The sequence below is a fragment of the Trypanosoma brucei genome, chromosome 11 (assembly GCF_000210295.1).
Source record: "Trypanosoma brucei gambiense DAL972 chromosome 11, complete sequence".
NCBI classification, from domain to species: domain Eukaryota; phylum Euglenozoa; class Kinetoplastea; order Trypanosomatida; family Trypanosomatidae; genus Trypanosoma; species Trypanosoma brucei.
The window spans coordinates 4,434,583-4,447,408 of NC_026744.1; the positions used below are offsets into that span (position 1 = coordinate 4,434,583).

Genomic DNA, 12,826 nt, shown 5'->3' on the forward strand with positions numbered 1-12,826 from the left:
GTAGAAACATATATAAACACATGGCTTTCAGAAAATGTAAAATGTATGGCATTGCTTAAAAAAGCAAAGTCTCCTTTATCCATGCCTCCCCCCCCTCAAGAAAAAAAAAAAACATTCACCCCCATAACGACAGGCACGTAAAAAAGAAATATATATATATATATATACTTTTTTTTTGGAATTTTCTTTATCTTCTTTTTTATTTTATATTGTGAAATAACGTGAAAAAAAAAAGAAAAAAGAAAGGTATACAACAGGATTGGGGAACAGAAACAAAAAAAAAAGAAAGAAAAAAAGAAAAAGAACAAAATATATTTTTGTACAGCGCAACAAAAAGGGGGTAACAAGGATGATAATAACATTCAATTTCATACAAACAAACAAACAAACAAATACATTTATTTATTTATTTTAGAGGGAATAATGAAATGAATGTACACCTGATAAATGAAAGATATCAGAGCCTTCGTCGTCCCTACGCACTGCTGACCGCCTCTCTAATGTGCACAATAAATTAAATAACACACATACAAAAGTACCGGAAATATAATTTAGAAATAGTAAAAGAAAAGGGAAAAAAGGGAATGGAAAGAGAAAAGAAAAAGAAATTAGAAAGCGATGTGGATCATTCGCCAAAACATTTTTATTTATTTATTTTTTATTTGTGTGTGTGTTTGTGTTTGTTTTCGCTTTATTCCTTTCTTTTTTTGTGTACACGAAACTTCTCATTTCTTCCCCGATTCCATTACTTTTCAGTTTTAGTTTCTTCTCCATTTTTTTTTTTCCCTCCTCCTCCTCCTCACAAAAACGCATTAAAACAAACGTCCCTTCACATTTTCTCTCCCCTTCTTCTATTTCTTTTCTTTTTTATTTCATTCCTTTTTCTTATGCATGTGTTCGTGTTGTTTCTTTTTTTTCTTTTTAAGGGGGGTTTGATGGGGTGAAATAAAACAAAGTAAGATCAAATAAAGGAAAAAGTTAAAAAACGACAAGGAAAAGAGGTAAATAAATCATGCAAATAAAACGAACCATTCAAACTACTAAAAAAGAAAAGAAAAAACAAACAACACGCACACATACACATACACATACACACAAAAAAAAAAAGCCAAAAGGGGAAGCACGCATATGAGCTTTAGCAAAAAAAAGAAAAAAAGAGACACACAGATACACACAAACAGAACAAATTAAAACCAAAAAGTAAAAGCAGAGGAACAAAACTTCCACCGGTACAAATGGTGGCAAAAGAAAAAAAAAGAAAAAAATGTGGGGCACACAAAAGTGCAGTTAAATCGACGCCCGCAGAGAAGAACCAACGGTGAATATGAGCGATGGAGGTAAATATGGAAAAAGAAAAAAAAGAAGGGAGGGAAGGGAAGGGAAGGGAAGGAAGGGGAGGAAGGAAAATAACAACACAAAACAAAAGGTAAAGGTTGTTACGAGATAAACAACGAAATTTATTTATTATTACTATTATTAAAAACAAAAAAAAGTAGGAAAAAACAACACAAAAAGGTGCGGAAGCGCCCGATAGTAAGGAGTAAGAAAAAAAAATTATGAAGAAAGTAAAAATGAAGTGAAACCTTACGAGCATGCGAGAAGATGTACACACAAACACAAACACAAACACTAATACATACACACACACATACTTTTGAAGGTCCGATGCATCATGCTTCAAGCGGAACAACAAACCAAAGAGGAAAATAATAATAATAATAATAATAATAATAGCAATAATAATAGTAATAGTAATAGTAATAATGACAGCACATGCACTCATATATACATGCAAGTACACATAAGCACACATGCGTGCATATACACAAAACGGAAAAAGAAAAAAAAAAGACATAACATAACATAACGTGCCACGTCATCTTGTATATGCATTTGCATCTTTCTCTCTCGCTCTCAGCGTAAATATATGCATACTCATTTATGTGTTCACAGCAGCAGCTCTTAGTCCCATACGTACACCTACACATGTAGGTCAGGTTGGTGTGCTGGCTGACTCATTACGTTATTGCTTACAAGCGTGCTTTTTAAACAAAACATGAACGCACCAGGGTAAACCCCCTAAAAAAGAAAAATATTACCAATCCAAATAATAAAAAAAACATAAATGCACAACAGTGGGGACAAGTGCGGGTATATACATATGTATATATATACACTTACTTATAAAGAACCAAGTGAACCCAAATTACCATACAATTCAGCATCCCACTCCGCATGGAACGCACATTATATTAAGGAAAGAAAAAGAAGTTTCATGTGAAAATGAACGTATTGGAACTTCAGCCCCTCAGGGACCTCCACATTCGCCTCCCTATTCTTTATGTATCGCCTTCCTTCCTCAAATTCCTTTATTCCTTCATCCTCTTCTTTTGATTAGTTTAGCGCTGCTGCCCTTCCATCTTCTCATTCACGCCCCATCCTCTGATAGTTACATATTTACACCTCTTTTCCCACTCTTTACTCCTTTCATCAGGTGTTTTCTTTTTTCTTTTTTCTTTTTTTCTTTTTTAATATATATATATATATATATATATATATGCATATCACCTCCCCCTACCCAATCCATATCCTAGCGGTTGCCATGTTCATTCTATTCCACATTTCGTGCCTCTGCTTTTTTTTTTCGTCTATCCTCTTGTTTTGTTTTGTTTTGTTTTGTTATTTTTTTTTTTTTGCTGTGCTTGTTTCTGTTCGTGTGGGGAAGGGGGAGGGGGGACTTTCACCGTTGCTTTCCCCTTCTCCCTTTAAAGAAAAAAAAAAAATTTAATTCCTTATACAACCGAGATGATTTCTGGTGTCAACATCGCTTCTACTCCTGCATTCCACTTAGCCGCCCCTCATCGTTTTGTTGCACCATCTCGAAAAGAATATCGGTGACCCGCTACACTGTGCTGAGAACTCGGCTTATCAGACACTTTCCGCGGTGATCCTTCTAATTCACCGTTATCGTGTGTGCGTTTCACATGTTTCTTCCTTTGTTTATGGTCACTGCCATTGTTGTTTTGCTCCCCACACCCGAGGCCCATCTTTTCATCTTTGTGTGCTGAAAAGGAAGTGGTACTTCCATTGGAATGCAGACCTGCGCCTGGAATACCATTTGAACTGGGTGGTCGTAACCCTTTTGAAACTAATGGACTACATGCATCTTGTGGGGCAGGGCCGGCACCGACAGCTACGCCACTCGGCCCATAGGAAGTGATACCCGAATTATTTGTACCATTAGGAAGCAGAGGAAACAGGTAGTTGGGCTTCACTGACTTACCTAACGCGCTGCACGACTTCCACTCTCTCTTTTGCTCAGGCTTGACTTCAGATTTGGCCTGCTTCACCTTGGGTCCACTTTGGGCAGCAGATGCCTTGACCCGTTGTACATCGGGCGACCGAGAAATATTCTTCGCACTAAGCCTTAAGCAACCCGTAACTTTCATCGCCTGCACTCCATTGTAATTTTTGTCACCCACTGAATTGGTACCACTTCTCGGAACAGGTTTTGTAACCTGAACACCGGGCGGAAGTCCAGAAGGGTACGGATGCGCCTGGCGGGGCCCGATATTGGGTAACTCACCACTAAGTGCCATAGTTGCCCCTACTGTTGATCCTATATAATGACTCCATAGCGCTCCAAGCTGGTGGAAAGAGTTACTATTGCTATCCACAACAACACTTCCTCCAACGCCTCCCACCACTTCACTGGAAACGCCCATCGTGGTGTTCTTACTTTCTGCAGAGTCAACCTTGTCGGTTGTTTCCGCATCTAATGACGGGGCGGCCAGCCTCGGTAGTGTGAGTTCAGCATCCACGCGATCGTTGCCTAAGGTTTGCTGCTGGTGTTGTTGTTCTCTCGAAAAATTGTGATCGGGACTAGTTGGCGCTACATCCACTAATGGAGGCTGACAATGTTGGAAAAGCTCCCGTAGCTCCAGTTCGTACGTAGCGCGGAAGTTGTTCTCCGTAAAGTACGCCATACTCATGAGCGCCGTGCACGAAGGTCGCTCGACTGGGTCCATGCGGAGGCACGAAGTAAGAAATTCTAACCATGGCGATGCTGCGGTGGGGAAACGCTGCTGCAGCGTCTCTTCCACATCAACGCTAGGGAAGGTTACACGGCGATACAAGGCATTGTGTTCAAACGTGGAAACCATCTGCTGCGGGACCGGCCCGCAAGCACGCATGATAAGCGAGAGCTGATCCAAGTCAGAGTCTCCGGGGAAAAGCGGCTGTCCGTCGGAGAGCTCTGAAAAAACGCAACCAATAGCCCAAACATCAACCGCTTTGCCATATGATACATCACCAACTAGTAACTCCGGTGCACGATACCAGCGAGTTGCAACATATTCCGTATAATTCCCCCGACACGACAACTGCCTGGCGAAACCAAAGTCGCACAACTTCAGAACGCCGTCCCTAGATACTAGGATGTTTTCTGGCTTTACATCGCGGTGAATGATATTGTGTGCATGGCAGTAACTCACACCGTTCAATAACTGAAAGGTGTACCGCCGTACCTCATCGGGTGAAAGTCCATACTTCTTTTCCTCAATCAGCTGCAGAATCGTGTTCTCAACATACTCAAAAACAAGATAAAGCTTCCCATCGCGGCGAAATACATCTAACAGGGCTATGACGTTAGGGTGGCGTAACTGCTTCAGCACACGTACCTCCCGAAGCGACGTTTTGCGGACGTGATCGTCATCTTCAGCCTGTTTGTACTTTTTAATAGCAACGATGCGTGATGTCGCCCGGTGCCGCGCCTTCACAACTACACCATAAGTCCCCTCCCCAAGCATACCAAGTGTTTCGTACGCATCCATTGCGTTCGTATTCCTCTCTCACTTCCCTTTCCTCCCTTTCTTTTTGTTTTTGTTCTTTTTAAAGACACCTCCTTTGGGTACGAACTTTTCCCTCTTTTGAATGCTTTGGTTTGCTTCCTCTTCTCCCTTTATTCGTCCCTTTTCCCAAAATCTGCGCGGAGGGTTACACAACTGATCTCCTTCGCTTCCCAGTGATCGCTTTGATTTAATTCAGTTGCACACGTAAGTATTCTTCTCACTACCTCTCCTCCACCTTTTTCCCCCTCTCTTTTTCTCTTTTTTTTTTCTAATGTACTGGATGTATCGTCCGTTTCAATGTTTTTTTTTTCTCTCTCTCTCTCTTGATCAACTGCAAGTGCCTTGTGCTGTCTCCCTTTACCTTTCCCTGCAAATGTCGCCTCCTTTGTGATATCCAGTTTGTGACCGTGTACGCGCTTATATAAACGCACGTCCACTTGCGCGCGTGTGTTTAAGCACTATAATACAACTTAGTGTATGGCAGCAGCGGAAATGGAACGGATAACACAGTTATGGTTCTCTTGTGCTGTGACTGATTTTTTTTTTCTTTCTTTCTTTTCTTCCTCTCCCTCTTCCACCTTTCCTCACTGTATGTTGGAGTCCGTCCTTTGCAGCAGCACGCGGGTGTTTTTCTCCCAAGATAGGCTCCTACAATAATCCCGTGGAGGAGGTACGCACAAATATATATATATATATATATATATATATATATATATTTAATGATAATAACAATAACAATAGCAGACGCACAGCCAAAGAGTCTGCAAATGAACGAATGAGCAAATGCGACGAGCCAAATTCTTCAGTCACACGCAACCGACTCACTCAATAGCACAGAGCAGGTTAAACGAAGACTATACAAAAGGGAAAAGGTCCTGAACGGCGCCTTTCCGAAACAACGGGGTGATAAGAATAAGGATGACAAAGACAGAGAAGGAAAGAAAGAGAGAAATTCAATAATTTTTTAAAAAAAGTAAAGGTTACCGGCTGAAACCACTGAAGTGCAGCTCCCACCTAATGAGGAGCCACTCACCCTAAACCTATTACCTAATCGCAGTTGCAAATAAGAGGGAAAGGGAAATAGGAAAATTAGCACGGGCAACGGTAGGAATATAGGTTAGATTGAGCAGCTCGACACATTCTCAAAAACGCACGGAAAGGAAGAGGGGAAAGACAAAAATAAAACGCCGTGAAATGCAATATAAGTGGTGCTTTCAACCCACAAGAATAGAAGACAGAAAACGACATTCCTCTGCCAAAACAAAAAAAAAGAAGGCGGAGCAGTTTTTCCTATACGTTAGCCTCCAAAGTGTTCTCACTTGAAAGAACGAGACGCACAAATGTTAGGGCTGCACGCAACATACCTGCCGTCACCGCAACGGGCTCCACAAAACTTAGAGTGGCAGGTCCCTCATTCCAATCCACACTCCCGCAAAACCCACTAGCAACGCGTGATGTTGGCCCCTCACTCTCACTATTGTCGCTGTCGCTGCTCTCAGTGTCACTTTTGCAGAAGTAGCGACGCTGCGTCTCGCCGTCGTAACTCGTCACATTTATATGGTCATCGTAAAATGCCAAGTCCTCGCGAATGTAAACATGCAGCGCCGATGCGTTGTGAACCGCCCTCATGGAGGGTCGTGGGTTCTCGCTCCTTCGCCACAACTCATCGCTTTCGAACTGCAGCCAGGCACGCCTTAGCGGGTAATGATGATCCGTCACGTAACCCACCACACGCCGTGGCAGCTCACACAACGCCTCGCTAAGCACATCCAACACAGCGGCTAAAACGGGCACATCTCCCGTTAATGGGATAGACGCAGACTGGCATTGACATCCTCCGGCACTAGACCTTAGAGACTCGGCAATGGCCCTCATCTGTCGCGCCAACGACATTTGAAGGGCACCACCAGCACGTACAAAACCAAGGCCACATTCAGCGGCCCAACCACGGCCAGCAGCCGACGTGTCCACCGCCAACAACACACAACCCGCGCACTTCAACAACAAAGCGATGTGGAATCGCTGCAAATGTGAAGATGGACTCACGAGTAACATCGTTCCAACTTCTCCAACAGTGGGGTCGTGGGGACATGCGGGGGTTGGACTAGAGGTATTCCGATCTATTTTCAAGAGCAGTCCTCTCTTTGCGGAACTGTCCACCCGCTTCGGCCCTGTGAAGGGGAAATGAGGGGCAAGTAAGGTTTCAAGATCGCCGTGTGCCACAAAACGGGCGGGAATAATAACGTTAGCGAGGCGGTCTGGAAGCACTAACCTCCCGCGACGCAATACAGCCACATCGGGGCTCGCGCACATGTCTTCACTAGTGCTGAAAGTATCCCGACGGCACACCTGAAGACGACGGATCATGGCGTCGAAGGCGGTTGCGTCCACTTCATCAACCATGAAAACTGGGGCAGCACCCGCAACACCATTGTGAGAATTGCGCTCTGCATAATAGCGCACGCCAAACGTCTTCATCACGGGTGGGGCATGGGAGGGAGTTATGATGACTGACACATCATTGGCCCACGCCCAGTCGTACAGCATTCTTGATGCCTCCAACTGAGCCTTCTGCTGGTCTGCTGCCGTCCATTCACCCTCAATTTGTCTCGCTCCGCCTTTCGGACGCCCCATTTCCACCTCACCAACCTCGCTTTCGTTACTTCGTGTTGGTGGTGGTGGTGGTGGCCTTGCATGTAAGAAGTCTAAGAGGCCTCCTTCGTGGTCTATAACGAGGAGCATGACCAAATAACATCGAGCACCACTCGTAGCGCTGTCAGTGCATGAACCGTCACAATTACGGCTGCCGCTGCCAATTGTCCCCCGTCCATCCAGTACAAAGTGAGGGGTGTCTGCACCCTGATGAGCATTGAAGGTGGGGGCGACAGTCGGTAGGAAAAAGGAACCACAAGGAAAACTCCGCGAGTACGTAAGTGCCGAACCGAGGCACGGAACTAAGCACGTTGCTGGGTCTTCCAGAAGCAGCCGCGCCCGTGCGGATATCGTTTGAGCAGGCACTGCATTTCTTCCGTGGTGGAAAGGCGTACAGAGAAAGTCCAAAAGAAGCTTCTCAAGCACCAACAATGCATCACCTTCAACTTCCGTAGACAAGGTAAAATGAATGCATCCAGCTAGCACGCTCCGTGGCACAGATGTCTTACACCTGTGAGAGGGCACCTGCAGGTCCCGTAAGGACGCAGTCACTATTCTCTCAATAAAATCCATTGCGCTAACTTCCCCATCCACTGAGATGGGCGACACCGAAATGTCTCGTAACTCCCCAGGACTAGTTAAGGCACGGAGGATACGTACTATACGCAACCGATTTCTTGTAGCAGACATGGTATCTACCACAGGATAGCGTGCTTCAGAACTTAGTAACTGCCTCAACAAAGAAGCGCAGAGTACCAGTAACCTCCCGTGACCATCTATAAGCTGCTGTTTACGTTTAAAATCTTTTTTGGAGTGAAGGGCAGAAGGCCCTGCACCACTTCCCGCGAAGAAGGCGCGACAGAGTTCATAGTACGTAGGAAACTCACTTAGTTTGCACAGCACATCACCCGCCCTTGGGCGCAAAATTATTAGTTCACCTTCGGCACCAACGGAGAGCGTCAGTTGACCATACGGGCCGATGTGCAACTCCATCGAACATTCCTGAAGTGCGCGCGCAAAAAAAACCATGGAGGGACGTGAATGATGGACGGCAAACCCCACCGCCTGTACACGCCTTTGCTCCTCGTGGGGATTATTTTGGTGGAACTCGCGTATGGGGTACCCGTATTCAGTGGTAAAATGATCCCGAGTGTAACTCACAGTGCTATGCATATATTTACCCTTCATTTCCAATGTTGCTACCGTCCCTCCAACCTCGGCTTTTTGAGGTGGGAAAAAAGCTTCGTATGTACTGAGAGTTTAATTTTACATCAATATGCTGCTTTAAAAGCGGATCTAGAGTAAGATTGGGGCGATAACCGACCGATGGAGAAAAAGAAAAAGAAAGACAATGGGGCTATCGGCGCTCTCACGTTACTGTCTTGTTTAGGAAATAGCAACAAAATAAAAATTAAGAGAAAGAAGGTGTGGGAGATTAGTGTAAATGATCAACTAACACTTTTTTTTCTTTTTGCAAATGCAACTAGTGGTAAAAGCGCTGAATATTAAAGATGACCTAAGAATAGAGAGAAGGGAAGGGAAGGGGAACTGAAGGTAGTGGGGCGGAAAGAACACATTAAAACAGATTTCCCCCATATCGCAACGAAAGAAGGGCAAGAAAAAGGGGGAAAAAAAAAGATGTTGACACTACGAGGAATGGCACGTGAACCAAAAGGTTGACGGGAGAAAGCAAAGTAGTGAGCACGTAAGAGCGTGATTTGCAAAGGCAAATATTATATAATGTATCACAAAAACGGGGAAAGCAAAGCAAAAGTAACAGTAACAGTAACAGCGAAAGACAACATACACTCGGATAAATAATCCTCCTTTCTCTCAGATGTTGTTGTTTCCTTCACGTGTTCTCAGTCAATCAAACATTCTCCTCAGTGGCAAACACTCATCCCTTCTCCCCACCTTTTTTACTACACCCAAAGGTATAGTCATCCACTCATGTGAGCCGCCAACACCTCCCATACACACACTTTACAAACACACATAAGCACAAAGCTGAAACGAAGGCAGAAATGGATATGAAAAGATCAAAAAAAAAAACGGCCACTGCAGATGCCGTGCTCGCGCTCGTACTGGCATTTCCACGTGTGGCGGCGAGAAACATGAAGAAACGCGGTTGCAACAAAAAAGAGCTGATCAGAAACAACCAGGTAGGAGATGGTAAATGGTGCGCAACGACAATCGGGTGCAATCGATTTGAAACGGCCCTCCTCCACTGCGTAAAGAGGGGAGCTTACGGTATTCGCAGGTGCACGAAACAAAAAATAAAAGTGCTCACTCAAAGCGAGACAAGCAGTTAATATAAGTAGACTAGCGGTGAAAAAAAAACAACAACAACAACAAAAATCAACGGATAGTCCACTCATCAGCACCCCTTTCGCATAATTTCCTTCACCCGTATCTTTTAATTACATTGCGTCAGTTTACGCAAGCGCGCCGCATGCGCAAAGTTTCACACAGCTTCACAGAAGCGCAGATTCCCCTTCCATTACCTGCTGCTTCCCACCCACCTCACACACACTACCAGTCAGCCCTGGTTTCAGTCCTTTTATTATGTCACTCCTCTTATTTGTCACCCTTGTCCCGTCTCGCCGCACTCTTGCGGTACTGTTCAAGCTCCTCATCCTTCTGCCTTCGGATCGTGTCTATTGTCGGCTCACCAAACCCACCCTCTCCCATATCATACAATCGCTTAAGCATTGCGTCACTCTGCGCACGCCCGCCACCAGCCTTCGGAGGGAACATCGCATCCAACGGTACCTTCCAGCGGTCGAGCTCGGAATCGCCAGTTGATTGCGTGACCGGTCCTCCACTCGGGCCGTCGCACAGTGGCGGGTCCCCGATGTCGACAAACGTGTCGTTCTCAGGCATAATAAGAATTGTACCACGTTCTACGTCCAACTCCACCTGTCGGGCGTCAAAGGGTGTAAGGAAGAGAAGATGATTAAGAAGCAACCGCAGCTTCGCGGAGTCTGCATCACTGGAGAAGACGAGGTAAGCACCATAGAGGTGTGCGATAAAGCGAAGGCAGCGAGTGAGAGTCTTCATTTGCTCCATCGGTCCCGGGAAGGCGTCGACCTTGTTGCACACAATCACTGTTGGCAGGCCGGAGAGACGAACGCGCTTCAGATCGGGGTGTCCCTCACCCAACGCCCGTTGCGCTCGGGCGTGGAGTTTATCGGGGGTGTTGGATCCCTTCGCCCGCATTTTTTGCAGTATCTCATTGGCTCGACGGTCAACACGCTTCAACCAATACGCAAGCGTGTCCCACATGGACGAGGGATCCGAAAAATCCACAACGATAGCGATGTGCATTAAGTGAACGTTCTCAGGTGTGATAACCACCTCACATAACTGTGACAGCTCCATCCCCTGCGCAAGCTCCCAGAAGTGCACAGTCTGCGAAACGTGGCGGTCGCTGCGCGTCGTATATTGATAGTCCAGTGCCGTTGTTGGTTTCACTTTAGTCTTGCCCTTACCTGATGTATTTCCCCCCGCGCCAATTGCGGAACACACTCGCTGAATAACGCTAGTTTTTCCCGCCCCGGAGCAACCAACAACGAATAGGTTCGCCTCGCTCTGCGGAAGATTATTCTCTTTTGTATTTAGTGCAATATTCTGCCACAAGTCCTTTGTTGGATCCACGACGATTTGTGGTGCAGCGGGGGCTGGAGGGGCGGCTGAATCGGCGGGAGCCACATCTGCTGCTGGTGGAGGTTTGCCATCTGCTGCTCCCGCGTCCGGAGGCATCCCGTTGGGTGCTGGTGGAGGTGGCACTTCAGTTCGCGCAGCTCCTCCAGCGGCACCGCCTTGCATACTCATTCAACTCGTGCCCTACACAATTCCGCGTACTTCGCTGACAAGTTATTAGGAGTAAATTAACTACACCTTCGCTCTTTGGCTCAGTGATGCCAATACTTCGCCCACTTCCCTTCGCCCAGTATTCTCCACGCTCTATCCCTTTTTTTCTTCCTTATTTCTTTTTTTTTTTAAATGGCGATGAGGTGGTGTTGTTTTCGAATTCCTCCTTTTCCTTTTTTTTTTAATTATTTACTTCGCCTCTCCACTGCCCTCTGACCCCTTTTGTATTCCTCTTCTCCGCGATATTTCCCTGAAGGCAACCGTCTCGTCCTTTTCGCTTTAAAGAAGCGCTTTTCCCTTTTCTTTTTTTTCTTTTCTATTTCCTCTGGCCCTTTGTTTCCGCCTTCCGTCAAGTGGGAAGAGGACAATACTTTTCCAGAGGAAAACAACTTCCACAAGTATTATATAATCAGCTAAATATATCTATCTTTATTGAGCAGGCGTGTCCGCAGCGGGTAGAGCAGACGCTACAAGAGCGTTCTGTCACAATATCGCAATCACTATATATAAATATAAATATAAATATATATACCCTTAAACTTTGCCGCTGTAAACGTAGCAGTCAGTGTTGCTGCTTCTATTACTAATATTGCTCTTGCCTCGACCGGCTCTCAGTAAGTTATAACAAATGATAGTTTTTTTTTTCTTTTGCGGTAGCCGTAGTTTGTTGTTTGGCTCCTCCCTCCCACACACAGTGGGTAATTGAGGTAAATAAACAAAAAAGTTCCAAAAAGGAGAAGAGAAAAAAAAAGAGAAAAAAAGAAAGAATAATTAGTCGAAACCACCCCAAGTACTGCAACAATAAGCTGGCACAAAGGAAAAAAGAATACACATACATGACAACACATGATGAAAGAAAAAAAAACAGCAGAATAAAGAATGGTAAGCAGCATCTAGCTTCACACTGTCGCACACAGGCACGGGCCAGTTCGGGAATAACATTAAAGAGAAACACACACATATACATATATACACATGCATATATATTTATTTATTTATGTATTTATTTATACTTATTTATATATTGTGACATATAAAAGAACAAGGAAAATATAAACGCTTAAAACAGCCCGCAGGAGTGTCCTTCACCCCCTCCCCCTTCCATCACATTTCAACCATTCAAAACCCTGGAAGTCTCAACTTTCCCTCTACTTCCCTCTTCAACGCAACCATAACATTAATAAATAAATAAATTAATTAAAACAACCGAAGCACTTAAAATCAAATGTCCTCCACTTCACATAAAACCTTCTCCTTCCCGTTTTGTTTCTCACAGCTGATTGGCATGCAGTTGAAAGGGGGGATTTTTTTTTTTTTGGAGGGAGGGGGGGATGTTAATCTTTCAATAAATTTGAAGAAAGAAAAAAAGGAAAAGGAAATGAAAGCCGCGTGCATCGCCTCAACATATAAATGAATTAAAGTGGAAGGGCAGAAAAAAAAAAAAGGGACGT

At 44.7% G+C, this 12,826-nt stretch overlaps 4 protein-coding genes across 4 annotated transcripts; all 4 read right to left on the reverse strand.

Moving 5' to 3' along the window:
* Positions 1-1,135: 1,135 nt before the first annotated feature.
* On the reverse strand, positions 1,136-1,855 carry TbgDal_XI18940 (T. brucei spp.-specific protein; the record flags this gene model as incomplete). Its single annotated transcript, XM_011782735.1, has 1 exon — positions 1,136-1,855. The coding sequence occupies one exon, from the start codon at positions 1,853-1,855 to the stop codon at positions 1,136-1,138; it is 720 nt and encodes a 239-aa protein (XP_011781037.1).
* Positions 1,856-2,858: 1,003 nt separating this feature from the next.
* Positions 2,859-4,832, reverse strand: TbgDal_XI18950 (protein kinase, putative; the record flags this gene model as incomplete). The annotated part of the gene is made up of 1 exon (XM_011782736.1): positions 2,859-4,832. One exon carries the CDS (start codon positions 4,830-4,832, stop codon positions 2,859-2,861), a length of 1,974 nt encoding a protein of 657 aa, XP_011781038.1.
* Positions 4,833-6,140: 1,308 nt separating this feature from the next.
* TbgDal_XI18960 (hypothetical protein, conserved) lies at positions 6,141-8,690 on the reverse strand (the record flags this gene model as incomplete). Its single annotated transcript, XM_011782737.1, has 1 exon — positions 6,141-8,690. One exon carries the CDS (start codon positions 8,688-8,690, stop codon positions 6,141-6,143), a length of 2,550 nt encoding a protein of 849 aa, XP_011781039.1.
* Positions 8,691-10,079: 1,389 nt separating this feature from the next.
* TbgDal_XI18970 (dynein light intermediate chain, putative) lies at positions 10,080-11,330 on the reverse strand (the record flags this gene model as incomplete). The annotated part of the gene is made up of 1 exon (XM_011782738.1): positions 10,080-11,330. One exon carries the CDS (start codon positions 11,328-11,330, stop codon positions 10,080-10,082), a length of 1,251 nt encoding a protein of 416 aa, XP_011781040.1.
* Between the last annotated feature and the right edge of the window lie 1,496 nt (positions 11,331-12,826).